The sequence below is a fragment of the Odocoileus virginianus genome, chromosome 9 (assembly GCF_023699985.2).
Source record: "Odocoileus virginianus isolate 20LAN1187 ecotype Illinois chromosome 9, Ovbor_1.2, whole genome shotgun sequence".
Taxonomy (NCBI): Eukaryota; Metazoa; Chordata; class Mammalia; order Artiodactyla; family Cervidae; genus Odocoileus; species Odocoileus virginianus.
In genome coordinates this window covers 17,466,270-17,493,827 of record NC_069682.1, presented here as the reverse complement: position 1 = coordinate 17,493,827, position 27,558 = coordinate 17,466,270, and the positions used below count along the sequence as shown (strand labels likewise).

General features: G+C 42.7%; 1 protein-coding gene across 4 annotated transcripts in view; it reads right to left on the bottom strand.

Moving 5' to 3' along the window:
• NRP1 (neuropilin 1) overlaps positions 1 to 12,194 on the bottom strand; it is a 145,275-nt gene extending 133,081 nt beyond the window's left edge. For 2 of the 4 annotated variants that reach the window (XM_020872695.2, XM_020872697.2), the window contains exons 1-2: positions 11,581 to 12,192; positions 8,037 to 8,211 (exon numbers count right to left, since the gene is read on the bottom strand). In XM_020872695.2, the coding sequence (XP_020728354.1) occupies positions 8,037 to 8,211; positions 11,581 to 11,653 (248 nt within the window). In that variant the 5' untranslated portion in view covers positions 11,654 to 12,192. Of the gene's footprint in view, positions 1 to 8,036; positions 8,212 to 11,580 lie in introns of all 4 variants that reach the window. The other 2 variants (XM_020872696.2, XM_020872694.2) reach the window with 2 other exon arrangements.
• Between the last annotated feature and the right edge of the window lie 15,364 nt (positions 12,195 to 27,558).

The window sequence follows — 27,558 nt, the reverse complement described above, 5'->3', positions numbered from 1 at the left end:
TTCTCAGAGGAACCCAGTGCCTTGAGCAAACATTCTCTCTTTAACCCTTTCAGTATCACTGTGGCCAACACAAGTATTGAAATCTGACAATAGGGAAGCTTTGGGAAAGCAAAACTTTCCCACTATTTGCTTGAGATGAAGCAAATGAGGGGAGTTTGGAAATTCCTGGGCTTGTGAGGATCTGGTATACAGCTTGTATATCCTATGTCCCTTGAACCAATTGTATAAATGGAAACTTTGTGCTGCCTGGTTTCCAGGCTTCAAATAAGTGTTTTATTTATCGTGTTTTGTGTTTTCAAATTCCATCAGCCAAAGGACCCAGAATTTAGATATTCCCCCTTCCCCACTGCACTGCGAATTTTATTGCTAAGTTAAGACAAGTTTTGTCTCAGTGGAAAAATAGTCAACTGGTTGGAAGTTTGTGTGCACGAAGCTTCACTTAATCTGAACTAAGAGTTTAAAAATTAAGTCCTTCTTCAGAATTAACTGGCTTGTATTTAAACTTTTGGGTGTTTCATGGAAGAAGATGGCAGCTAAGTAAAAAATAATCTAGTAATTTTCATGTGAATTTTCTCATTCTAAAAGTATATCCTAAGCCCCTTTGATCACAAAGATGGAAGGTATTTGGGGGCAGCAGCTGAGCATTTGGACTCAGTTAATGTAACTTCTCTAAGTGCCAGTATGGGCACACGAAGATTGAGATAGGGACTTCCCTAGTGGTCCAGTAGTGAAGACTTTACTTTCCAGTGCCTGGGGTGTGGGTTTGACCCCTGGTAGGGGAGCTAAGATCCCACATGACTCCCAGACAAAAAACCAAAACGGGAATAATATTGTAAAAAATTCAATAAAGACTTTAAAAATGGTACACATCAAAAAAAAAAAGTCTTAAAAAAAAAAAGATTAAGTGAGATGAAGCCTAGGATGTTTAGAAAGCTTATGGCAGCCACAGAAGACCCAACAACTAGAACATGATGACTCCTTTGTAAACACTCTACTGATTATTTAAATTAAAGGAGAAAAAAACATGTTGCACATAAATATGATACAAAATGTGTACAATACAGACCTGGGCTTGATGAGGAGAAAAACTATTTTAGAAGCAATGGAATGGCCAGAAGCCAGGTTTTTTTTTTTTTTTTTCTCTCTGCGCTGCTGCAAAATTGAGTAGAATTCTGAATGAAAGCAGTTCATGTTCTAAGCTATCTGTAAATACTAAATGATTTCAACCATAAGCCATCATAATGTGTTTGGCGTGCTTCACAGCCAGTCTGAGAGTTACCTCGACCTCTTGTCGTCCTAACTGACCTGGATGCTGGACACAGTTCAATTAAACAGAGAAGAGCAGGAAAAATTTTCTTTGGAGGTGCTATGTTCTGCCAACTTACTGACTCCTACAATCAGGATTGATTACAAACAGCCAATTAAGACGCATTTGGAACCTGATCTGAAGACTAATCTTGTCTCTTATTTTTCTTTAGGCTTAATGATCAGCCTTGATGAATCCTGCAACGGCCATTAGTTAAGTTCATTTTATAGCCTTCCTCGCAAGCATACACACGCATATGTTTGTGTGTGTGCTTCTGCCGAAGGATGTCAGCATGCGTGCAAGTATCAAGTTTTACGCTGGAAGGGAAGGAGCTGAGAAGACGCATGCCGGTTGAAGGCATATGTCTCCCTTGGATCGATTCTGAAGTGCCTCCTCCCCAAAGTGAGATCTGGTTGGAAATGCCATGCACATGTTGATTCAATTTGATAAGATTTCAACTAATCTTCTCTTTTAGCTTCTCATAAAGGTTGCTTCTTTCAAATTACAGAAATGTCCCCCCAACAACCTAGTAATACTCAAAATTCATTATGATCCAATGTGATTGCTCATAGGAAGAAATAATAAAGGAAATTAATTTTATTAAACACGTGGGGTTCTGTCCAAATTAAATCAGTGCTAATGGAGAAAGAAATCAAAAGGCAGAAAGTAGATAATTATCTGCCTGTGCAGCAAACAAGGATGCTGCAGGGGGTAGCAACAACACTGACCTCCACTGTTCTGAGAAGAGTTCATTTTTACCCACTCGGTAGTGTTTTAATTGAATTTAGTTTGGTGGTGGTGCCTCTCATACTGCCCATATTGGGAAGTCACTTGAGACCAAAATCGACAATGAAATGAGGAAAAATAAAACAAAAAAAGGTCATTCTGAACTTCCCTTGCGTAAAAATCAGGCTCCAGACCAACAGTTTTGTGCTTCTTTTAACATAACCATAGTAAAGCAATAAATATATTTCTACAGTTGTCATTAAAAAAATATAAGAAAAATGCTTCAGTTGTACTTTCTGATTAGAACAGTACACATTTTTTTTTTTCTATCCCCATTCCAAAGAATTTGACTATTTTCAAAGGATGGTACATACAGACTTCAAGACTATTGTTGAGTTTTGTCTGATTTTGAAATTTATAGAAATGGAATCACCCAAGTCTGGACGGAAGTTGCCCTTGAGGCCAAAGGTCAGAGATTGAAAGTGGACAGAAGGTGGCCTCTTACTAAGAAGCTGGAAATGTTTGCTCTGATTCAGTTTATATGAATGTGCTCCCGTTGTAAAATTGCATCAAATGTTACTTCGTATATTTTTCTAAGTTAATAGACTTTTGTATTTCACAAAGAAAAAAAGAGAAGTACTTTGGCAGAAAATACCTGCTGTTTTCCATAAAAATAAGGTCTTTGTTTGATTTGGTCTAAGTGATGCTCAAAAACCCAAGACTAGGACTAGGGGGAACACCCATTTCTCAGATACAAAAAACTCCCTAATCAGGATAAATAATACTTTAATGTAATTCTAAAAAAATGAAAATTAATGCAAAAATCTATGCCAAACAAAGCAAGTATCAAGCAAAAAATATTACTTAGGGAAACCAAAAATAGAACTTAGAGTTCCCTATAAACGACAAAGTGACCACTGTATAATTACATTTTCAGGAATAATCAGATTTGAGGAACTAAGGGCAGATTAATTTTCCTTTAGTGAGTTTATATGTATGAAAATAAATGGTGTTTCAAAGTTTATAATAACTTAGGGAATTTTAAAAGTAATGTCAAAGATACAGTGTGTGATTTATTCCAACAAGTCCCCAAACTTGAATATTATCACTATTTAATTAAGTTCTATTGTGTCTAAATTTCATATGAAGTTACTAGAGTGAAATCTTCCTTTGACTGTGTAGAATTAAGAAAAAGACAATGAATTATTGACTACAGAAGAGAGAGACTACAAATCTAAATTGTAGATAGAAAAGCTTCTATGCATAATTAGTCTGGTGTCTTGATGCAACCCTACAAAACAGCCCTGACAAATCAGGCAGTGAAGTCAGGAACTTGTCACTCAGAAGACCTCACTTCTCGCCCATCACCGCCACTTTTTCAGGCTCTCTTTCTGGAGCTTCACATTCATTTTCTTAATGTTTTTAACCCAATGTCTGTGAAATTTTTATTGCTCCCTAGATGACGACATCTGATCTGAATGTAACCACACACCTCTTTGCTCAGCAGTATTTGTCACAAACCATTATAAATTATCATGCTGATAGTTTGCATTGCTGGGAAACCGGAAAAACGCCATAAATTCTAACTACTGTATCAATGACATTCTTGTTTATTATGCAGATATAAAGTTTTATGAGAGTCAAGATGTCCACTTTACCACTGAAGGAAACCCCGGTGGATTAAGACCCAACCAGCTCAGTGTGACACTGAACACCATTTTCAGTGCACAATGAACACTGCTTTCTGACAAACACTCAGAAGGTGGCTCTTTCTTTCTTCTCTGCTTCTAGCTCCACTTTGACACTTCACAAGCATGGAGGAGTTTGCTGGTGCAAAAGAGAGGAATCGGATTCCTCTTTTTCCCTCAACGTCTTCTCCGCTCAGAACATTCTCTAGCCTCCTCTGCTATCAACATTACAGTGAAACCAGGCAGTCTATTTGGCTAGACATCCCAGCACAAAGCTAGTCCCAAGACAGATGCTCTCTGGCTCCATGGATGGACTGATACCACACCTTGTTCAGTGAAAGAATTCAGGGAGTTCCGATATTATATTTTTGATGCTTATTTGCAATGAAACCTGATTCGGGGTGGCCTACACATAGATGGTTGATTTCTAAAGCTACCAAACACAACTTGGACATTCATTTTCCTAAAGGAACTATCCCCCCTTGATATCCACTGTAAAAAAAAAAAAACCTTTTTGCAAAGTTAGCATAAGTTAATTATGTACTGGGCCAGACTTGGCATTCTTCACAAGAAAAGTTGTGAGCATTTCACTGCGTGGTTAAAATTATGAGGATATTTTCATTTCACGATAAAGAAAACCAAAAAAAGAAAAAGAAAAATATTTTTCCTACCAGAACTTGTCTGTTTAATTACTTATTTATCCCTGCGCTCTAAGAAACAACTGTCTACTTGGGTCTCCAGGATGTTTTTGCCACAAGCAGACATGTGAAGGAATTGATTTCCCATTGTGAAAGTTGACTATTCAAATACTGACAGTTTCAAGGGAAATGCAGAGTATACTGCACACAGATGATCCCACTACTAGATCAGTATAGTTAGTTTGCCTAGCTTCCTAAATCTGAATGTTCTAATAATCACCAAGTTCTTAAAGATATCCTAATAATATACTAACTGCTTCCAAGGGGAGTTTCTAAAGTGAAAGTTTCACTTTTCAAACTGGCTTTCATATCCACTACCCTATTTTATCTTACAAGACCATGTCCTGACTGCTGTTAGCTGAAACAGGGAAAGACGTTAAGCATCTCAAATAATACAAACAACTTGTTCTTAACAGACACTATCACTAAGAGCTTACCAGTTCTCTGAACATGATGTGTCATCTCAAATACATTTTTGGAAGTCGCTTATTGTAAACAAAAGAATTCCACAATCCACCAAAACTCGGTCATTTACTATAAATAAAACAAGCCCACAATCCCCCCAAACTCCCAAATTTATATTTTTGCACATCCCACATACTATGCATTTCTTTTGACAGGAGTTGCTGGTGCTTTCCGTTCCTCTAGAGAATTATAATCCCCTGTAGATTTTAAAGCTGTGGATTCTTCTCACAATCTTTACCAAAGGAGAAAAGAATTCTGTCGTGTTTGTTGAATTTTCAACTGCAAACTTCAACAATAACCAGGAGTCGTGTGGACCAGTCAGGGAAGATAGTGATGGCAAATGTCCTAAGCTGGTCTTCCTATATCATTTTGGGAGTTTCTACTGATAAATGTCAGGCAGCAACACTTGAAAACAGGGCACAAATATATTCTCCAGGACCACAATCTCCACTGACTACAGCAGGCTAAATACATCAGCCTTCAAGACTGGTCAGGAGATGGCTTCTTCACAGAGAACAAATCCTCACTACAATTAAGAAACCACCTTACTCTGAAGCATTAAAACACAAAACTCACCATCATAATTACAGAAACAGTCTTCTTGGCCAGTTTCTTGCTGACATCATTAAAATGGTCCTTTACTCTGAGTTATAGTGATCCCCTTTTCTTATTGTCTTTAAAAAACAAAACGAACAAAAAAGCTGCCCCCTGCTCCCACCATGCTCGACCTCACATCATGATATGGCAGATAATTATTTAAGGTCTGCTATGTGCCAGATTCCCTGAAGGGGGGCATGGCAACCCACTCCAGTGTTCTTGCCTGGAGAATCACATGGACAGAGGAGCCTGGTGGGCTACAGTCCATGGGGTCACACAGAGTCGGATATGACTGAAGCGGCTTGGCATGCACACGTGCCAGATGCTTATAAATACTTTCCATACACTAATTCATGCAACTGGCTTCCCCTTCTTACATTCCTGTGCAGTTGGGTGTTGGAGCCAGCTCACACCAGCTCATGAGAATCAAATGTACACCTCTTTGCAAGTCTGTGCATAGTGACATCACTGGGTGGTTTGAAATTGGCCGTGGAGAGAAAATTTTCACTACAGAAATTGGCAAATACCACAGATTCAGACTTGACCCATCCCCTCCTCAAATCCAGTTGCTAACATTGACCAGCACACAACTTCGAATAATAATTCTGAATTCTTTATTATATGACACACATACATGGTCAAGACTCTCAGATCAGAAATTAGCAAACATGAGTTTACTGAAATCTAACAGCACCTTATTTTGAGGAATAATGCTATCACTTGAGTGTGTTTTACCAGAGTTTCTTAAAAATATCTCCTATAGCAGCTCCTTGCTGTTGCTTACTAAGTCATTTCCAATTCTTTTGAGACACCATAGACTATAGCCCGGCAGGCTACTCTGTCCATGGGATTGCCCAGGCCAAGAATACTGGAGTGGGTTACCATTTCCTTCTCCAGAGGATCATCCCAACCCAGGGATCAAACTCAATTCTCCTGTATTGGCAGACGGATTCTTTAACACTGCACCACCAGGGAAGCCCCCTATAGCAGTTTAAGTATTGTCGAGATGCAAAAACATAACACAAAACAAAATAAATAAAATGGAAAATAAATCTTCAGGTTGTCTCAGCGGTGGACATTGTAAAAACCACCATACAGAATATTGACTTAAAAAAAGAAAGAATGAATTTCCTGTTTCCAAGAAGTTACTGGAACACTTTATTAATGGCAGCTTTCACACAAGATTAAAAAGTCAATATAATGCCCTGAAGCACTTCTGAATCACAGAACAAAGATTAAATTGAAATCGGCATAATTTTACTGTACTGTCTGCTGATTATTTGGAAATTGATCAACAGCACATGAATGTATGCTAATTCTCCAGGCACCAGATATTGAATTAACCAGATGATGTCATTTCCCTGGCCATGAAAAACTAGTTTACCCCCAGAATCCAACAGGTTCTGGAGGACTTCCGACAGTTGGGAGTATTTTCATACTATTCTGTTCTTCTCTACAAGGGTTATTATGTATTTGCAAATAAAATATTTTAAATAATGAATCTGCCTGCATAATAATGTTATCCAATGGAAATAGTAGCCTACACTGTATATAGTTATATCAAACAGACTCATTTTAAAACTTGGGAAAACCTATCAGTCCTCGAGAAACACTTTAGAAGTGAGATTAAAATGTCTAAACGTCACTAGAGGTTGATATTCAGGCTCAGGTCTCTGGAGAATACACAGTATGGTAGAAATGGATAAGGTGGACAAGGCAGAGCCAGGTGGTCTGCTGGATGTCCAGTGAGAAAAGCAAATTTGGACCCGAGTGGACTGCTGCCTGCATTGTTAAAACATACTTTCCAACTGTGGAAAGCAAAACTTACACACAATTCTTTCATGCAAAGTGAGGATTTATAATTTAGTCTGTCTCTCTACTGAGAATGTTTTTATAATAATGAAACAGTGTAAATTGATTATTAGTAACTTAACCATTGAAACAGATAGGAAGGCTAAAGCACATGAACAAACATATTATTGTGAATTAACAATTTTTTAGCATTTTTCATAAGAGACTTGCGATCATTAATCTACTATAAAAGTCCTTCATTAGACTTACCCTATATGCCTTTTTTTTTCCCCAATGACAATTTGCTTTGGTGATGTCAAACTCAGTAAGATAAACACAGTTCTTCGATCACAAAATATGTCCTAGATTTGTTCAAAAAAACCACAACCTCACCATCTGCCAATGCACTGCATGTTAGAGACACACAATATTTAATAAAAAGCAAGAGGCTGGGTTTCTAATTCTTCGCCTTTCCAGGAAAAAAAAAAAAACCTAAATACACTTTTCTTAACACAAGTTCCCCAACCAAAAGTGCTAACAAGAAAAAGACTATGAGAGATTACACATTTAAATATAAGCTCCCTGGTTTAGGGAACTCAGAAATCACTTAACATAATTTAATTTCCATACCATTGACACATGATCTGGCCTAGATCGGAATTCCTCCTGGATCCATTTACATCCTAGATGGTTCAGACTTTCCCCCCATAACACCCGTGCCCACTAGATGGTGCTGTGGTGCCCTGTTCAAACATTTTCACTTACTTGCAGTCTCTGTCTTCCAAATCGAAGTGAGGGTTGAAGTTAATCATAATTCTCTGGTATGGGTCCGGAGCCTGAATCAGCCATTCACATTTTTCACTTGGGTGATAAGAGTGAGGATAACCAGGAGATGTAAGGTACCCAGGGCTTTCAATTTTTATAGTATCGCCACACTTATCTGTAATAAAATTAACATTTTAGTACTAGATGGTTCCCTGTACAACCAGTTAGGTATTCCAGTTTTACATATCAATGACAGGTTATTAAACATTCCATAAGTTTTTAAGGGGAGCTCCAAGAGATGCCTGCAGGTCCTTCAGGTGGCGCTGAGAGCAACACACTTCCAAAGAAGGCTCTTTGATCTCAGGAAGTTGGTTCAGGAGGACTTGGAGCTGAAAGGGCTCCATCCCCACCTCCCACAAAGTTGCCTCCCAAGAAAAAGGTCTTCCAGCATTAAAAACATTAAGTCCTCAATGGATGTTAACATGGTCCCCAGGGAGCTTCTGCTAGACTTAATTATACCCCCAGAAGTGTAATCACATTAAGTAGCAAGTTCTAAGTGAAGGCGACTAAAAGATGCTATTCGACCCCTTGTGTTGCTGTTTGATGATAAGCCTGGTCTGTGTCATTGATCAGTGGGGATTGTCATCCAGGACTTCAATTGGCTTAAAGCCAAACCCTTTTTGTTGTTGTCTTATCTGGCCTGTAAATCTAAGTGATTTTGAGTTATCTCTGGTCTTTGAGATCCAGAGCATCAGGGAACAAAGTACATGTGGTGAAGCAGAAAGAATTCAGCTCTACTGCTCGCAGGAAAGTTGCTCAGTTTTGGAGACCAGATCAAAGTAACTGGGCAGAAAGAAAAATAAATAGCTACACAGATTAATTCTAATTACCTACATGTTGGAAGAAACTCCCCCACATGGAGGTCTGAGTATCACAGATGGTGAGCTACACCCTCACATTTTAGAAAAGATGAGCTAACTACTTTTTGACCTTCCTTTAAAAAAAAAAAAAAATAAACACCCAAACCTGAAGTGATTCACTGAGAACCAAAGAAACCAGTCTTTGGGCAGCTTTATTGTTCAGTATGGACCCTCACTGTCATTTTTTATGATGGATTTCATATTAGAGAATCTCAGCCTGAAAGGCTGCCACATTTATCGATGCTTAATTTTGAGCAATAAAAATTCGGTGCATAAGCTATGTAAGAGGAACAGGTATGAAAGCAGTGAAACATATAAGCCTATCAATCACAAATTTTCAGTAATGGTATATATAGATTTTAATATTGCATCTAATAGATTCCCTGTGGAAAAAAGAATGGCATTCTTTGCTCTCAGCATGAATTTATAAATCTACAGAATTTTATTACAGGAAAACCAGGTCAAATGGAAATGAAAGATGAAGTGCACATCAAAAATGCATAAAGCTACATGCATTACAGAAATCATTTCCCATAAATTAAAAGAGAAGACAATATAAATTACTTTGTTTTTCTCAGTTGCTAGATGTTTTTGACTTTGTTTCTTAGACTATGGAGGGGGGGTAGCCTTATACGGGTTTCCTTTGCCTTAGCTTTTAGAAGCTTAAGGTTTGCCAAGAAGAAATGGTGTTGTAACTGGAGTTCAGAATCTCAGCTAATGATCATACTGGACTCTGTTATGTTATTCTGCGGAGGCTCTTGCATTATTTCAAATGTGCAGAAAACTTGGAAAGCAACCCCATCTCATTAAGTCTCCTCCAGCTCTGTACAAACATCATGGCAGTGTCTGGCATCTGTTAAGGAGTGAAATAAAACAGCACTGCTTGTAGCCACTCGACAGAGTCACTTCAGAAGACATTGAGGTGGACTCAGTACCACAGCAGAGCTCTTTAATCTGTGACTTCTGAGAAAGTGACAGTGTAATAAGATAATGTGGACTCCTAGACTGCCTGGCTCTGTTAAATCTCTCCAACACTTGATTAAGAAGGAGCAGTTTCTAATGATTCTGGACCATTAGTCCTAAATAAGGTTAATGAATTAATTTAGCAGACACTGGTACTCTGAGGAGGTGGACATGGCTGGAAAAGGTCTGCTGAGCTAGAGGCATTAACTGGCTTTGGTCACTGTTAAGTACAGCAACATAGGTTTAACCAGTCAAGTCACTGATTGCAGCTCAGAGTCTCAGCATTCCCCAGATTTCTGCTAAGAAAATTGGGAAGTATGTATATGTCTCATGTATGTATGTACACACACACACACATACACACACACAGACAGACAGACATATGGGGTTCACAACCTAAAGTCTGAAAGCTATTGGCATTGGATTTCAAATCCATCCTATGAACACCCGCCACCGTGGAAGCAGATGTTGGGTTACTGTAATTTCTAAAGTCTAACCACTGGAGCTCTTTCAATTGGAGGTGAGTGTTATTTCATTCCCTGCCAGACTAGAGAAGGATGCCATCATCTGAGGTTCATTAATAAATTGAACTCTACATTCACAGTTGTGTGTGTTTTGCTTCCAAGCATATCTTTTAGAACACTGCTTGGTAGCTGCTGAGGAAATCTATTGCTTCAATCATGAAACCTCTAAAAAGCATATTAGAGAGATTAACTCCCATCATAAAGATGTGATTTAAATTCTTCTCGGTATGAACCCCTCCACTTGTGGTCTCTTATTAAAACAATATACCACCGGTAAGTAGCGGATGGGCTCTCGTTCTAATTACTGATTGAAATCTAAGCCAGGCTAAAGTAAATATTTGATAATTAGTTAATAATAATTGCTGAAGACTTACTGTAAAGATAATGTCACCCGCCCCCCTTGCTTCCACCTACTTTACAGTGTAAGTCGAACATGCCTACAACCAGATCCCATTTTAAAACACATTATTTACGTTACCGGATACTGCTTCTAACCCAGCACCGTCTTCCATTTACTTAACACTGAGTGGTTTTAAAAGCTAAGTGGAAGCTGCAACTAGGTTAGGGGATTTTCACATATCCTGGTGCCTTAAAGCGTGTGTATCAGATTCCTTTATTGACACGATGTAACTTTCATTCATACTCCAGACGGAGCAGGGCTGGTTTGAAAAAGCGGAGGAGGGACTAACACCCACCCGCAAACCGCTATCTCCTGCGGGCACCCACCAGAGGAATCAGTTCGGGGGAGCTGTCGGAGAATCAGGAAGTGCTCCCGGTAAAGTGTTCATTAACTTTCAACAGCCATCATATTTTTGAAAGGGAGTCTCCTCTAATTGCCTTGGGGAGGAAACATTATTAAGATAATTGGTGTGCTGATCTAGGAAGGTAGGGCGCTCTGCCTTGTAGCAGAGGTGGGGAAAACCCCATGGCCAAACAACCAACTTCAGGAGGGAGTCAGAGGACATGAAATCTCCCTGCCCTACCTACAACGACAGATCTTATTTCTTTATTTCTCCGTCTGGCTAAAAGTTTCCTGCACCCAGGAGGCTGCTCTCTCGGGTGGGTCCCGGCAGCTGGGCGCGGGCAGCCGGGAGCCGGGTTCACCCCCGCGGCCGCGCGCCTCCGCCTGTCACTTACCGTTGCGAAAAGCGCCGGCCGCGCCGAGGACCAGGGCGAGCGCGGCGCACAGGAGCTGCAGCCCCTTCTCCATCCTCCCTTCGCCGGAGCCCCGGGGCGAACGCGGGAGAGCCGAACGTGCGGGGAAAACAGAGCACCGGGGCGATCTCCACGATCCGGAGCGCTTCCACTCCTCCCGGAGCTGTAAAATCCTCAGACCGTCTTGGAGAAAGAAAAGCGGCGAGGCAATGCCTTGATCCGAGAGAAACGCTCCTCTTTTTGTGTCTCAAGTCGCCTGCATCCTGTCATTTAGCTCCGGTTTCCTCTCTCTTTTCCCACACTTGTTCCTCTTCCAGGAGCCGCTGCCCGGGCCATGTCTCAAAAAAAAAAAAAAAAAAAGGTTGGGGGGGGGAGTGTGGGAGGGGGAGGAGGGACGTAGAGAAACACACCAACGCCAATTTCCAGAAAGAAAAAAAAAAAAAAATCCGACTTGCTTCTGGACCCGTTGGAGCCGGGGAGCTGGCGCCCAAGGGAGGTCGGGGTGTCTGCGCGAAGAAGAGGAGCAAGCAATGAAAAGATGAGCGGGAGACCGAGGAGTTTCACCAACTGCACCCCCGCCTCCCCCACCGCCTCCTCCCCTCCCCTTCTGGAGCCCTTCCCTCGCTTCCCTCCGCCCCTCTCCCCGCACAGGCTCGCCAGCGACTGCCTGACAAGAGACGGGGAGGAACAAGTTTCTCTCCTTGAACGTTCCCCGTCCGTCTGTCCGTCTCTCCCGCAGATCCTGCTGGGATCTTCCCCGGCAGGGAGGCGCCAGGACTCCGTGCCCAGGGCCGGCTGGCGGATGTGTTTGGGGAGGGACCGGGCGTCGAGGTCGGTGGCAGCGCCAGGGTCGGGCTAGCCTACCTCGGCATGCTCACTCGGGCCCCCGGGGGAGAGCGGGGCAGTTCCGCTAGGATTTTGGCGGGGGGGGGGGGGGGTGGGCCGCCGGACACAGGCGGCGCGCCCAGAAGGTGGCGGCTGCTTTTCCCAACTCCGAAACCCCCGGGAGGCGCCCCAGTCGTGACCTGGGGGCAGGAGCAGCAGGGCGCCCCTGGACGTTGCGGATCAGGCCCGAAGGGGCCGAGGAAAGGGACCGGGGTTGGGGACGCACCCCGGAGCCGGGCGAGGGTCGGCAGTGTCGCTGCCACGTAGAGCCGAGTCCGTAGACTCACGCGGACGAGGCTGTGCTGCAGCCCCGCCCGGCCTCCCTGCCCCGCATCGGGGCGCGCGGCTGGGCGCCTGGCGAGCCCGGGTGTCCGCCGCGCACCGCGGGCTCCATTGTTGCCGGAGATCTGGTGTCCTCCTCCCGGCCAGAGGGGACGCCGGAGGGTGGGAGGTGGTGAGCCTTCCAGCTAGGGGGCAGTCGTCGCCCGACCCCGCCCAGCCGCCTGATTCGGAGCCCAGGTGCTTGGGGTTTGGAAATGAGGGGTCCAGCGGTCGGGGCTCCTGTGCATCACTGGGGAGCAGGAACAGTGGCGGGGGCGGGCTGTTGTTCTTGGCCCGGCTCTCACGGTGCCCGCTCCGGCTACAGGCCATTGTCAGGCCGGCCTACCCCCGCCTCCCACGGCGGCGCGTCCTCCGTGGGCGCTGGATGCCCCCCAGTTCGGTCCCCGAAGGGTTTTCCGGGAACTGCTGCAGAAAGCCTCTGCAGATAGGAATAGCAAGGACATTACAGGGAGCAAACAGGTTTTGGCTGCGGATCAGGCCCTTGAGAGAGGTAAATGCCCGAAGGCCCCCTCCGAAGGAGCTCGTGGGTAAGGTGAAAAGGTCAGTCGCCTTCTGGGAACGGCGTTTCTGCACACACCCGAAAGCAGAGCCTTATTCCTACCTGGCGCAAAGAGCTGGCAAAAGAGATTTAGGAATGTTGGCAGAAAGACTCTGGTCAAAGGTTTTGGCGAAGAACTAGAGGCGGGACGCGAGAGAGGCGGCCCAGCGCGCGCCGGCCCCTGCAAGGGCTCTGCCCTAGCGGGTGGCGGCTGGGCGCGGTGACGCGCGCCGGCTGGGGTACAGGCGAGCCCCGCGCGCGGTGCAAAGCTGCACCTCGGGCTTGCGGGCCCGAGCCCGGGGAGTCTCCGCCTCCAAGCTGGAGACCGGCCTCCTGGGCACACGAGTCGTCATCCCCACCGCCCCCCGCCTCCCCGGCCCGAGCGCCTCTTCGCCTTCGCTGGTTTCCTACTTCTCCACTATCCCACCCCGGACTCTGGGTGGGAAGGTGGCACTGTGAGGCCGAGAGTCAAACGCCTGGGCGGGGCGGAAGAGGCAGCGGCGGGGCGAGACCGGGCGCCAGCCGCGCCCGCGCAGACCCCGGGGAGCCATCGCCGCGGAGGGAAGCCCGGGCGCTTGGCTACCGCGAGAGCGCGACGCCTCCTCCTCGCGTCCCTCTCAGTCCCCGGCGCACCCCCGACAGTGGTAATCCCCGGCTGCTCGGGGCGAGCGGCATCGTCAGATTTGGGGTGACCCCGGGCGACCTCAGCCCGCGGTTCGGAGGGAGAGGCGCCTCTCCGAAACTGGCAGGTTGACAGAGAAGTGGAACCGCGCGGCGCAGCGCCGAGGCGTCCCGGAGTCACGGCTGCCCGCCTCCTTCCTAGTGGGAACCGCGCGGCCCCGCTCGCTCCCGGGACCGGGTTGACCCGTCTGTGCCTCCGCGGGGTGAGCGAGGGGGCACTCCCGAGGCTTGGGCCGTGTTGTTTTTAGAAAACTGCCGCCAATCTCTCTTCCCTTTTCCCTGCTGAGTGTGCATTTCCCAGTCTGAACCCACCAAGCTAACAAAGCCACCAGATCCTGCGCTCCGAGAGGCACTGCCCCCGCCCCGCCACCCTCGCCCCCTTCCCCTCCCACCCGCATTTCCCGGGGAAGGGTCGGCGCGCAGAAAACGCCTTTCTTGCTCTCCAGCTGAGCATTTTGCCAGCCTTTCTCCAACCAATAAGACACGCAGTAGGTACTCTGGGGGGAATATCACATTTAAGTTCTGCCTGTGATTTTTCTGGTCTCGGCTGATCTGAGACTTCTCTAACTCCGGAGTTTTCACATGCAGTTCTGGGTAATGGGAGCCCTACCGCACTGATTGTTAATTGGCTGCTAGTGGGCAGGTACGGAGCAAACTGTCCTTGCTAACAACCTCTTTCCTCTGCTGGTGGAGTCCGCTACGTGTCAAAGAGGGTCAGTTTTAGATTTCTGCTGTTCCTTCTGCAAGGAGACAGACCGACCTTTACGTGAGGTAAGTGATAGACAGGAAGAATTTGGCAGTATTCCTAGGCTGATTCTATTTTGTCTCGGGAACACACATCACTCTTTCAGACACATCACAAGTCCTCAGACTATGTAGCACCCGATTCGACTGAAGGGAAGATCCGCCACCACACTCCCTGCGTGCAAGGCAGAGGCCCTGGATGGACAATACCCAGCTTCAGGGACTCGCATGAAGGGGTTACTGCAGGAAGAGAGCCCTTCACTTCCGCCTCCTGAGCCAGGCTGCAAGAGGTCCATCATTTAAGAAGAGACTGGGTGGTAAATGGTTTCTTTTACCACTGGGTGGTATGGTTTCTTTCATCAAGCGCTCATCAATTTGTCATAAGTAGGTGAGATCCATTGCTCCCAGAAGGCCATTTGAGCCACTAATGTCCTCAAAGTATTTCAGGTTGGTGCAAATGGAGATCGGTGTTTCAGAACTGCGTCACATCTAGTTGCTTCAGCAGGGCATGGCAACCCACTCGCGTATTCTTGCTTGGAGAACCCCATAGACAGAGGAGCCTGAAGGTACTTAGGATACAGGTACACAAAGTTTAGTCAAGTTTCTTGAAGCATTCACATCAACTTATTTCAGAAAAGCAACTACGAAACAGTTGTAATAGGAGCTAACCTACATTTGAAATATAAGAATGAAAGACATGAAATAGAAAAGCTTAAAAATTGGAGTGTAGATTAAGTGCCCACTATTTAAAACAATTACATTTAAAATGACTGTAATTGTTAAATGACTGTCATTCAAGGGGTGCCCTTTTGGACCTCATGTAGAGCTGTCTCCATTGGGATTAACAGAAGAAAGAAGAAAATAAACTAATGAACTTTTACCTTTTGATCCTTCATTTTGAGCCTTTTAAAAACCTTGAAAATTCTTCGAATATTGGAGAAAAGACTACCATCAAAGTTTTAAAGTTACAGTATGAAGTGTCTGTAGTACAGTATCTACAAATGCAGGAAGACAATGTTAAATATTGAACCATGAGTAGATTTTCAAAGCATTTGTTGGTCTCAGGGCTAGAATTTGAAAACTATTTTTTGTCTGAAAGGATAATCTTAGATTATTCTGCCTTCATTGAATTACTTTTCCATTATAGAAATTAGATAATAATAATCCATAGAAATACTCATCAAATCACTAAAGACGTCATTAGAGAGGACATACTCAACATTTCAAAAAGACTATTTTTAAGTAGAACAATCTATAAAGCATTATTTGAACATCAAATAAGGAAAGGCTATCTCTTAAAAGTTAATCATAGTGAACTAAAATTCTGAAGAATTTTAAAAATTGGTAAAACCTAAATTAAAACTATCAGCTAAAGGCCAAAAATGATTCTAGAGAACTTTGAAAATTAATAAATAATTTAAAAACTATCAGCCAAAGGTCAGAAAAGCCCTCCCAAAAACATCTCACCGTTAAGAACTATAGAATTTATCCTAACAGAATATTATTTCATTTTGTATTCTTAGTAGATAGGGCTCTAACTATTTACATGAGAATGCTGCTGCTGCTAAGTCACTTCAGTCGTGTCCGGCTCTGTGCGACCCCATAGACGGCAGCCCACCAGTCTCCCCCGTCCCTGGGATTCTCCAGGCAAGAACACTGGAGTGGGTTGCCATTTCCTCCTCCAATGCATGAAAGTGAAAAGTGAAAGTGAAATCACTCAGTCGTGTCTGACTCTTCGCGACCCCATGGACTGCAGCCTACCCGGCTCCTCCATCCATGGGATTTTCCAGGCAAGAGTGCTGGAGTGGGGTGCCATTGCCTTCTCCTACATGAGAATGATTCAGTTGTAAATGGAATTATTTTCTTAATTTCTCTTTCTGATTATTAGTAGTGTACACAAACACAGCAGATTTTTGTGTGTTGATTTTGTAGTTACAGCTTAATTCTGAAGCTGAAACTCCAATACTTTGGCCACCTGATGTGAAGAAATGACTCACTGGAAAAGACCCTGATGCTGGGAAAGGTTGAGGGCAGGAGGAGAAGGGGACGACAGAGGATGAGATGGTTGGATGGCATCACCGACTCAAGGGACATGAGTTTGAGTAAACTCTGGGAGTTGGTGATGGACCTGGAGGCTTGGTGTGCTGCAGTCCATGGGATGGCAAAGAGTTGGACACGACTGAACTGAACTGAACTGAACAGTTTTTTGATGGAGTCCTTAGGGTTTTCTATCATGTCATCTGCAAATAGTGACAGTTTTACTTCTTTTCTATTTGGATGTCTTTTATTTATTTATTTTTCCTTGCCTAAGTGTTATGACTAGGCCTTGCAATATGATATTGAATAAAAGTGGGGAGGGTGGGCATCCTTGTCCTATTCCTAATTCTAGAGGAACACCTTTCAGCTTTTCCCTGTTAAGTATGATCTTAACACTAGATTTGTCATATATGGCTTTGTTATATTGAGGTACATACCCTCTATACCCAATTTGTTGAGTGTTTATATACCATAAATGGATGTTGGATTTTTGTCAGATGCTTTTTCTGAATCTGTTGAAATGATCATATGATTTTTATCCTTCATTTTGTTAATGCAATGTATCACACTGACTAATTTGCAGATGTTGAACCAGCCTTGCTTCCCAAGTAAATCCCATTTGATCATGGTGTATGTTCTTTTAATATACTGTCAACTTCAGTTTTAATAATATTTTGTTGAGAATTTTTGTCTCTGTGCTCATCAAGGATATTGGCCTGTAATTTTCTTTTCCTGTGGCATCTTTGTCTGGTTTGGGTTTTGAACATTCTTAAACATTTTGCTGGTGGGTAGACTCTAGTATTGGGGGACATATTGAAAATAAGGCACAGAAAAGATAATAAGGGTATAAATTGTCTGACAGGGCAGGAGGGGATATAATCTGGATTTCAGAAAGACGATTTACTCTAGATTGAATGAGGGACAGCTCCTTTGTTAAAACTATAGGGAAAGAGGAGCTGATGAGTATAATTGCAAGCAGGTTTGTCATTCTGTAGAATAAGTGGACAGTATTTTCTCTTTCATTACCTCCTGTCTCCTATAACAAGACACATAGGGGTACTTATAGTGTACAAAGAGCAGTGAAATTGGAGTGAAGACCAGACTGACTAGAGAAACTGTTATTTACTATTGCTATGGTTTTGATAATTTTTGATTAAAATAGTTTGAGAATTTGAGCTAGGAAAACATTTTCCTAGGCTTTCATAAAATTCACAAAAATATGCTAACTCCTACTGAAATAATAATAGCATATGAAAGGATTATTTCAACTTTAGTGATTCGTAGTAGGTGCTCAATAAATGCTTAAGAAATGGGAATTTTTCTAAGCATTATTTATAACAAATTAATAACTATATCTATTGATGTACAGGAAGTATAACTCCAAATATCTTTCTTCAGCAATGTCTGTTCCATACTCATGCTCATCTTGTCCTTTAATCTTCTAGAGATGGCCAAAGAAGGTTTCAGAATTTGTTTTACACCCTGTACCAGACATCCACAGACTAACTTATTTAGACAATTAATGTGAAATACAACCAAAATATTTCTTTAGTTTTGGCAGTTTCAGAGTCACCATCAGTGTTGCATTAATTTTTCACAGATATTTATGTGATTGTTTTGCTTGCTTTGAATTGTTACATAATTTCTGCCTTGGGCTTCCCTGGTAGTTCAGCTGGTAAAGTATCCACCTGCAATGCAGGAGACCTGGTTTGATTCCTGGGTGGGGAAAATCTTCTGGAGAAGGGATAGGCTACCCACTCCAGTACTCTGGCCTGGAGAATTTCATGGACTGTATAGTTTATGCAGTCACAAATGGTGGGACATGACTGAGTGACTTTCACTCACACTTCCTGCCTTGATAGTGTAGACAAACATATCATGTAGACTGTTTGTCAATGGGCATCTTTCTTCAATGTATTATGTTAAACCATTTGATTATTTGTGCTTTGCCTCCTATGTAGGAGGTGATACATTAATACTTGGGGATTTTCAGCTACAAAATTCACTGCCTGGATAGACTTGCCCTAATGCCATATAAAAGCTTGTATGAGGTGAGAAAGCCATGCAGAACAAGGCAGGTTTTCTTGGAAGTTTTATATTTAAAAAAAATTTCAGCTGATTTGTATAGCAGGTTACCTTTTGCAGGCATACTTTCCTCCTACTCAAATGCTGTAAACACCCCAGCAGGGACAATAAATAGCAGTATAGACAGGAAGGGCAAATATTTATTAAGAGACACTCCTGCACTTTCTCTTCTTGATTTTTTTCAGTGTAAGTTTTAGTTGTAGGAACTGGAAATAATAGAATCTTACAAGTTTAGACAGCAAAATTATAAAGTGACAGGGGATAAGAAATTATATGTATAAGTTTGCTTTTTGAAATACAAGGCAAAAAAGCAAGTGGCATTAGGTCTGTCTAATTATATTGCATATATTTGCATTAACAGAGTTCAGAATGGACCTGGGTCTTACCAGCCTCTAAAGGCACTGCGTCTCTCTCTCATAACATGGATGGAAAAACCAGGATAGGTGGTGTGTTCAAATTTAACAAGATTATGCAGCAATTCTGTGATGGAATAAAATATGAGAAATTGATGTTTGAACTTAGGTTTGATCTTACAGAAGTTGGAAGTAAGGCTTTATAATAAAATAACATGGTTCATTCTTTTGAAAATTCAGTGTATATTCAATAGTTTGTGTTTTATGATATCAAATGCCTTCTTAAATTTGTACGGTGCTATATTGTCTCTAGTCAGGTGTACAAAGGCACAGTGTAGTTTTTCCAAACCTCTTTTTTATTTTAGAGACTTTTGGATTATATTTAAGGACAAACAGGATGTTTTAAACAATACTCAGAATTTAACTCATACTCAAATTGACTCAAACCTACTCAGATTTAATGTTGTCTGCCAAAGCAGACTCCTGCCTCATTGATTTTTAAGGTTCTTTGGACTTTGGTTCGAAAATGTCTGCCTCGGGTTTTCACACAGTTATCTATCCTAGACAGACCAACTCTGTTATCTATGAAGCTGATGTTAGTCTTGATCATGTCAAGTGAACATCTTTCATTATGTAGATATAAGATCACAACTTTTCCTGTTCCATGTAAGAGGAACTTTCTTGTCAATTACAGGATATATGAGTGTGTGGTACTCAGGGTTGTCTGTTGCACAGCCAGAAACAAACCTGGATTAATAAAACAAAAGAGCGATTTTTAGTTCATTTCTGGGAAGTGAAGGAGTGGACCTGGCTTCAGGAAGAGGCGGAGCCAGAGGTTCAGTTGGTGCCAATCAGCAGGACGTTTTCTGTGTTTCATCTGAGTTGGCTTCCCTCTCAGGTGAGAGCTTTCCAGGCAGAGTCATCAGGCAGTCATGGTTGTTCCAGACTTAAGCGAGCCTTCCTTCCAGGTTGTGATCACAGAGGAAGGATGTGGGGGCAGGTGCTTTCTCCCCCAGAAGATATAGTTATCTTTAATAAAATTCTGGTTGGCTCCATCTGGATGATATGCCCAAGGGAAATGGATTACTCTTTTAACTGGCTTGGATCACTTGCCCATGCTACCTGTGGCCACAAGGCCATGTGATGGACAAAATGCAGAGAGGAATTCTCCTAGAGAAAAAGAGGATCTCTGGATTCTTTGAAAAAAGGAGAAGGAATGCTAGACTACAGGAGTCAACAGTTGTCTGCTCCTCAGAAGACACTTCTCTTTGTTACTTAATTGTTTTGAGTGAGAGTGTATGAAAACTTGTAGTTCTTCATTCTGATTAGGGTTGATGCTATTGTGCTGTGTTGTGTTTTGCTTTGTTTTTAGTTTTTCACCTAAATATATACTCACAGCAGATAGCATGAGTCCATAGATTTTATGACATAATCCGAAGGTAGTACTTCATTCAGGGTTCTTCATTCAGGACTGCAGCACACCAGGCTTCCCTGTCCATCACCAACTCCCGGAGTTTACTCAAACTCATGTCCATTGAGTCAGTGATGCCATCCAACCATCTCATCCTCTGTTGTCCACTTCTCCTCCTGCCCCCAATCCCTCTCAGCATCAGGGTCATTTCAAGTGAGTCAGTTCTTCACATCAGATGGCCAAAGTATTGGAGTTTCAGCTTCACCATCAGTCCTTCCAGTGAACACCCAGGACTGATCACCTTTAGGATGGACTGGTTGGATCTCCTTGCAGTCCAAGGGACTCTCAAGAGTCTTCTCCAACACCACAGTTCAAAAGCATCAATTCTTCGGTGCTCAGCTTTCATTATAGTCCAACTCTCACATCCATACATGACTACTGGAAAAACCATAGCCTTGACCAGATGGACCTTTGTTGGCAAAGTAATGTCTCTGCTTTTTAATATGCTGTCTAGGTTGGTCATAACTTTCTTTCCAAGAAGTAAGCGTCTTTTAATTTCATGGCTGTGGTCACAATCTGCAGTGATTTTGGAGCCCCCCAAAATAAAGTCTGACACTGTTTCCACTGTCTCCCCATCTATTTCCCATGAAGTGATGGGACCAGATGCCATGATCTTAGTTTTCTGAATGTTAAGCTTTAAGCCAACTTTTTCACTCTCCTCTTTCACTTTCATCAAGAGGCTCTTTAGTTCTTCACTTTCTGCCACAAGGGTGGTGTCATCTGCATATCTGAGGTTATTGATATTTCTCACGGCAATCTTGATTCCAGCCTGTGCTTCTTCCAGTTCAGCATTTCTCATGATGTACTCTGCATATAAGTTAAATAAGCAGGGTGACAATATACAGCCTTGACATACTCCTTTCCCTATTTGGAACCAGTCTGTTGTTCCATGTCCAGTTCTAACTGTTGCTTCCTGACCTGCATACAGGTTTCTCAAGAGGCGGGTCAGGTGGTCTGGTATGCCCATCTCTTTCAGAATTTTCCACAGTTTATTGTGATCCACAAAGTCAAAGGCTTTGGCATAGCGAATAAAGCAGAAATAGATGTTTTTCTGGAACTCTCCTGCTTTTTCGATGATCCAGTGGATATTGGCAATTTGATCTCTGGTTCCTCCGCCTTTGCTAAAACCAGCTTGAACATCTGGAAGTTCACTGTTCACGTATTGCTGAAGCCTGGCTTGGAGAATTTTGAGCATTACTTTACTAGCATGTGAGATGAGTGCAGTTGTGCGGTAGTTTGAACATTCTTTGGCATTGCCTTTCTTTGGGATTGGAATGAAAACTGACCTTTTCCAGTCCTGTGGCCACTGCTGAGTTTTCCAAATTTGCTGGCATATTGAGTGCAGCACTTTCACAGCATCGTCTTTCAGGATTTGAAGTAGCTCAACTGGAATTTTATCACCTCCACTAGCTTTGTTCGTAGTGATGCTTCCTAAGGCCTACTTGACTTCACATTCCAGGATGTCTGTCAGGGTTGACTGTCAGTCAAAATTATAAAGCAGGTGAAGGAGTTCATCCTTAGCTCCATCTTTTTTTTGGAGTGAAGTTCCTGTATTTTATTCTCTCTTCCCTGTTCATTCACAAAGACCTTGAAAGAAATAGATCACTTTAAGAGCACAATACATAACCCACAGAATGGTGAGATTTCAGGGAAGATTTTAGAAGTGAGGAAACTTCCAGAATATACTCATAAGGATACTAAATAAGGCACCGTGTATGCTGGTGTCAGTGTATACCCCTGAGGTTCAGAAATTCTAAGTCGCCATTCAGGGGGAAATGAGGACATATTTGCTGTGAAGAGATTGCCGTGAAGACACGGCCTAAGACTTACTGACAAAATAATGTTTTCTTCAACAAATGAAAATTTTTTTACAGTAACATGATTGGTGGACTTTAAATATAAATTTTGCAATAAACAGCAGTTGCATCATAAAAGGAAAGGCTTGGGACTGTATATTTTTCTTGTGTGATAGGTTTTCTTGAGGTATGTTAAGCTCCACTGAAAATGAAGAAATAGAGAATTTGAACAGACCAATTACCAAGAAAGTAATGGACTCAATAATGAATCCATAATAAAAGAAAAACTCCCAGCGAACAAAAGTCCAGGACCAGATGGCTTCACAGATGAATTCTATCAGACATTTAGGGAAGAGTTTACATCGGTCCTTCTCAAACTATCCCCCAAATTGCATTCATTCTACGAGGCCAGGATCACCCTGTTACTAAAATCAGATGAAGTTACCACAAAATAAGAAAATGGCAGACCAGTATCACTGATGACCATAGATGTAAAAATTCTCAACAAAATATTACCTAACTGAATCCAACAATACATCAAAAGAATCATGCACCATGATCAAGTGCGCTTTATCCAGGGGATGCAAGTATTTTTCAATATCTGCAAACTGATCACTGTGATACACCAAACAGTAACAAAATGAAGCATCAAAGCCTGGTGATTTTATGGGGAATTCCTTGGCAGTTCATGGTTAGGAGTCGGCGCTTTCACTGCAGAGTACACCAGTTGGATCCCTGCTTGAGGAACTAGTTCAGTTCAATCTCTCAGTCTTGTCCGACTCTTTGTGACCCCATGAATTGCAGAATGCCAGGCCTCCCTGTCCATCAGCAACTCCCAGAGTTTACTCAAACTCATGCCCATCAAGTCGGTGATGCCATCCAGCCATCACATCCTCTGTTGTCCACTTCTCCTCCTGCCCCCATTCCCTCCCAGCATCAGGGTCCTTTCTAATGAGTTAACTCTTCGCATGAGGTGGCCAAAGTACTGGAATTTCAGTTTCAGCATCAGTCCTTCCAGTGAACACCCAGGACAGATCTCCTTTAGGATGGACTGGTTGGATCTCCTTGCAGTCCAAGGGACTCTCAAGAGTCTTCTCCAACACCACAGTTCAAAAGCATCAGTTTTTCAGGGCTCAGCTTTCTTCACAGTCCAACTCTCACATCCATACATGACTACTGGAAAAACCATAGCCTTGACCAGATGGACCTTTGTTGGCAAAGTAATGTCTCTGCTTTTTAATATGCTATCTAGGTTGGTCATAACTTTCCTTCCAAGAAGTAAGCGTCTTTTAATTTCATGGCTGTGGTCACAATCTGCAGTGATTTTGGAGCCCCCCAAAATAAAGTCTGACACTGTTTCCACTGTCTCCCCATCTATTTCCCATGAAGTGATGGGACCAGATGCCATGATCTTAGTTTTCTGAATGTTAAGCTTTAAGCCAACTTTTTCACTCTCCTCTTTCACTTTCATCAAGAGGCTCTTTAGTTCTTCTTCACTTTCTGCCACAAGGGTGGTGTCATCTGCATATCTGAGGTTATTGATATTTCTCACGGCAATCTTGATTCCAGCCTGTGCTTCTTCCAGTCCAGCATTTCTCATGATGTACTCTGCATATAAGTTAAATAAGCAGAGTGACAATATACAGCCTTGACATACTCCTTTCCCTATTTGGAACCAGTCTGTTGTTCCATGTCCAGTTCTAACTGTTGCTTCCTGACCTGCATACAGGTTTATCGAGGCAGGTCAGGTGGTCTGGTATGCCCATCTCTTTCAGAATTTTCCACAGTTTATTGTGATCCACAAAGTCAAAGGCTTTGGCATAGCGAATAAAGCAGAAATAGATGTTTTTCTGGAACTCTCCTGCTTTTTCGATGATCCAGTGGATATTGGCAATTTGATCTCTGGTTCCTCCACCTTTGCTAAAACCAGCTTGAACATCTGGAAGTTCACTGTTCACGTATTGCTGAAGCCTGGCTTGGAGAATTTTGAGCATTACTTTACTAGCATGTGAGATGAGTGCAGTTGTGCAGTAGTTTGAACATTCTTTGGCATTGCCTTTCTTTGGGATTGGAATGAAAACTGACCTTTTCCAGTCCTGTGGCCACTGCTGAGTTTTCCAAATTTGCTGGCATATTGAGTGCAGCACTTTCACAGCATCGTCTTTCAGGATTTGAAATAGCTCAACTGGAATTCCATCACCTCCACTAGCTTTGTTCATAGTGATGCTTCCTAAGGCCTACTTGACTTCACATTCCAGGGTGTCTGGCTCTAGGTGAGTGATCACACCATTGTGATTATCTGGGTCGTAAGATCTTTTTTGTACAGTTCTTCTGTGTATTCTTGCCACCTCTTCTTCATATCTTATGCTTCTGATAGGTCTATACCATTTCTGTCCCTTATCGAACCCATCTTTGCCTGAAATGTTCCCTTGGTATCTCTAATTTTCTTGAAGAGATCTCTAGTGTTTCCCATTCTGTTGTTTTCCTCTATTTCTTTGCATTGAATGCCAAGGAAGTCTTTCTTATCTCTCCTGGCTATTCTTTGGAACTCTGCATTCAAATGGGAATATCTTTCCTTTTCTCGTTTGCTTTTCACTTCTTTTCACAGCTCTTTCTAAGGCCTCCTCAGACAATCATTTTGCCTTTTTGCATTTCTTTTCCATGGGGATGGTCTTGATCTCTGTCTCCTGTACAAGGTCACGAACCTCTGTCCATAGTTCATCAGGCTCTCTGTCTATCAGATCTAGTCCCTTAAATCTATTTCTCACTTCAACTGTATAGTCATAAGGGAATTGATTTAGGTCATACCTGAATGGTCTAGTGGTTTTCTTTCTTCTGTTTAAGTCTGAATTTGCCAATAAGGAGTTCATGATCTGAGCCACAGTCAGCTCCCAGTCTTGTTTTTGCTGACTGTATAGAGCTTCTCCATCTTTGGCTGCAAAGAATATAATCAATCTGATTTCGGTGTTGACCATCTGGTGATGTCCATGTGTAGATTCTTCTCTTGTGTTGTTGGAAGAGGGTGTTTGCTATGAACAGTTTGTTCTCTTGGCAAAACTCTATTAGTTTTTGCCCTGCTTCATTCCATACTCCAAGGCCAAATTTGCCTGTTACTCCAGGTGTTTCTTGACTTCCTACTTTTGCATTCCAGTCCCCTATAATGAAAAGGACATCTTTTTTGGGTGTTAGTTCAAAAGGTCTTGTAGGTCTTCATAGAACCGTTCAACTTCAGCTTCTTCAGTTCCTACAAATTCGGGGTTGTGGCGAAAATAAAACCAAAACCAAACCAAACCAAGAAACCAGGTTACTATATTGAGATGTATTGGAAACAAGCCCCTGTAGTGCCGGTTTATTTTCTTTCATGAAATGTTACCCTTTAAAACTTCTTAAAAGATACAGGTATAAATGGGATGAGAACAATGGCGGGGACAGCCTCACCTATGAGAGCACCCAACAGGAAACACAACTTAGTTTAAGAGACTAGGAGTAGAGTCCCAGCTCCACCATGACCTTGCAATTCTGAACACACTGTTTCATCCTGCTGGGTTGCTAAGGTTTACATCTGTAAAAGACAGAAACTGAATTAACTCATCTTTTAGGACCTTGTTGTTTAGTTGCTAAGTCATGTCCGACTCTTTGCAACCCCACAGACTGTAGCCCTCTAGACTCTTCTCCCCATGGGTTTTCCCAGGCAAGAATACTGGAGTGGATTGACATTTGCTTCTCCAGGCAATCTTTCCCACCCAGGGATCGAACCCACATCTTCTGCATTGTTAGGTGTTGTGAAACTGAATGATTCTGCTGTCTTGTGGTCAGTTTTTTTAAAAGATGTTAGAGTGGACAGGTCATCATCCAAGGTCACATGAGGCCTTGAATGTGGGGGAGGGCTGTACCAGGACATCACAGGAGTAACTCACATCTACAGGGCTCCTTTGCCCATATGATGTTTGAAACCTTCTCAGTATAGTTTCTGAGTCGTTTGTGTTCCTAACATGGACAGTGACATGGAGAGCCTGTTCTGTGTCTCTCTGCTCGCATGAGAAATCTGATAATAAAATACTATCAGAGGCTTGGCAGGGGACAATCAAAACCATGAGGAAGTCAAGCAAAGAAACTAAAAAATACAGATCCAGTCATCCCTCGTCAAAATTTCTCTGCCTGATCTCCCATGAGTATAATGCAAGTCAATAGTTCTATGCAGCAGGAATCAGGAGTGCTTATTTAAGGAAGGATATTTGTGTGTGAACTAAATATAAAAATTAAGAAAAAGATTTATTGAGAAAATACAGGTTAAAGCATGGCTTTTCTTCTTTAGCTTTCTCTGATCATGTGCTGTTTTGCTGCTGGCAAGTGTCTGCCCTTCTAGACACCCTTGTCAGTGGAAACAGGTATCTTTCCTTGCAGCACGCTGACTCTAGTTGTGGTGCTTGGGCTTAGTTGTCCTGGGGCATGTGGGATCTTAGTTCCCAGACCAGGATGGAACTCACATCCCCTGCATTGCGAGGCAGATTCTTAACCACTGGACCACCAGGGAAATCCCTCAAATTGGGTTTCTGCTCTCTATTTCCAGTTCCAATCAGGAGTAGTGATGGAGCTTCCCTAGTGCCAGGTCAAGCTGAAGACAAATATAACACATTTTGGTTGTAGGTCTCCTTTTATATTGCTTTCAGCTTCTATACCAGGAATGTATTATTTTTAGAGTATTTTTCATACCAACCTTGAACTTAATTACGTATTTGCTTTTAAGGTTGAAAACTCTGCCAACCACATACTATGCTTTTGACTCAGAAGGTTTCTGGGCCAACTTGGGGGTCTTCATAGAGATCTTGGGTGGGCTCCTACTGGCTAGCTAGTTGCAGCAAATATTTTCAGTATCATGAAATCCAGGATGTCTGGTCTGTTGCTAACATGAAAATATTCCTCAGTAATGTGTTGGCCCAAAAAGCGTGAGGGAATCAGAGAGGAACTACTCCATCCGTCTAATAAAGCCTGCCTTGGCTGTGGTTTTAATAACCATATCCCTTCATA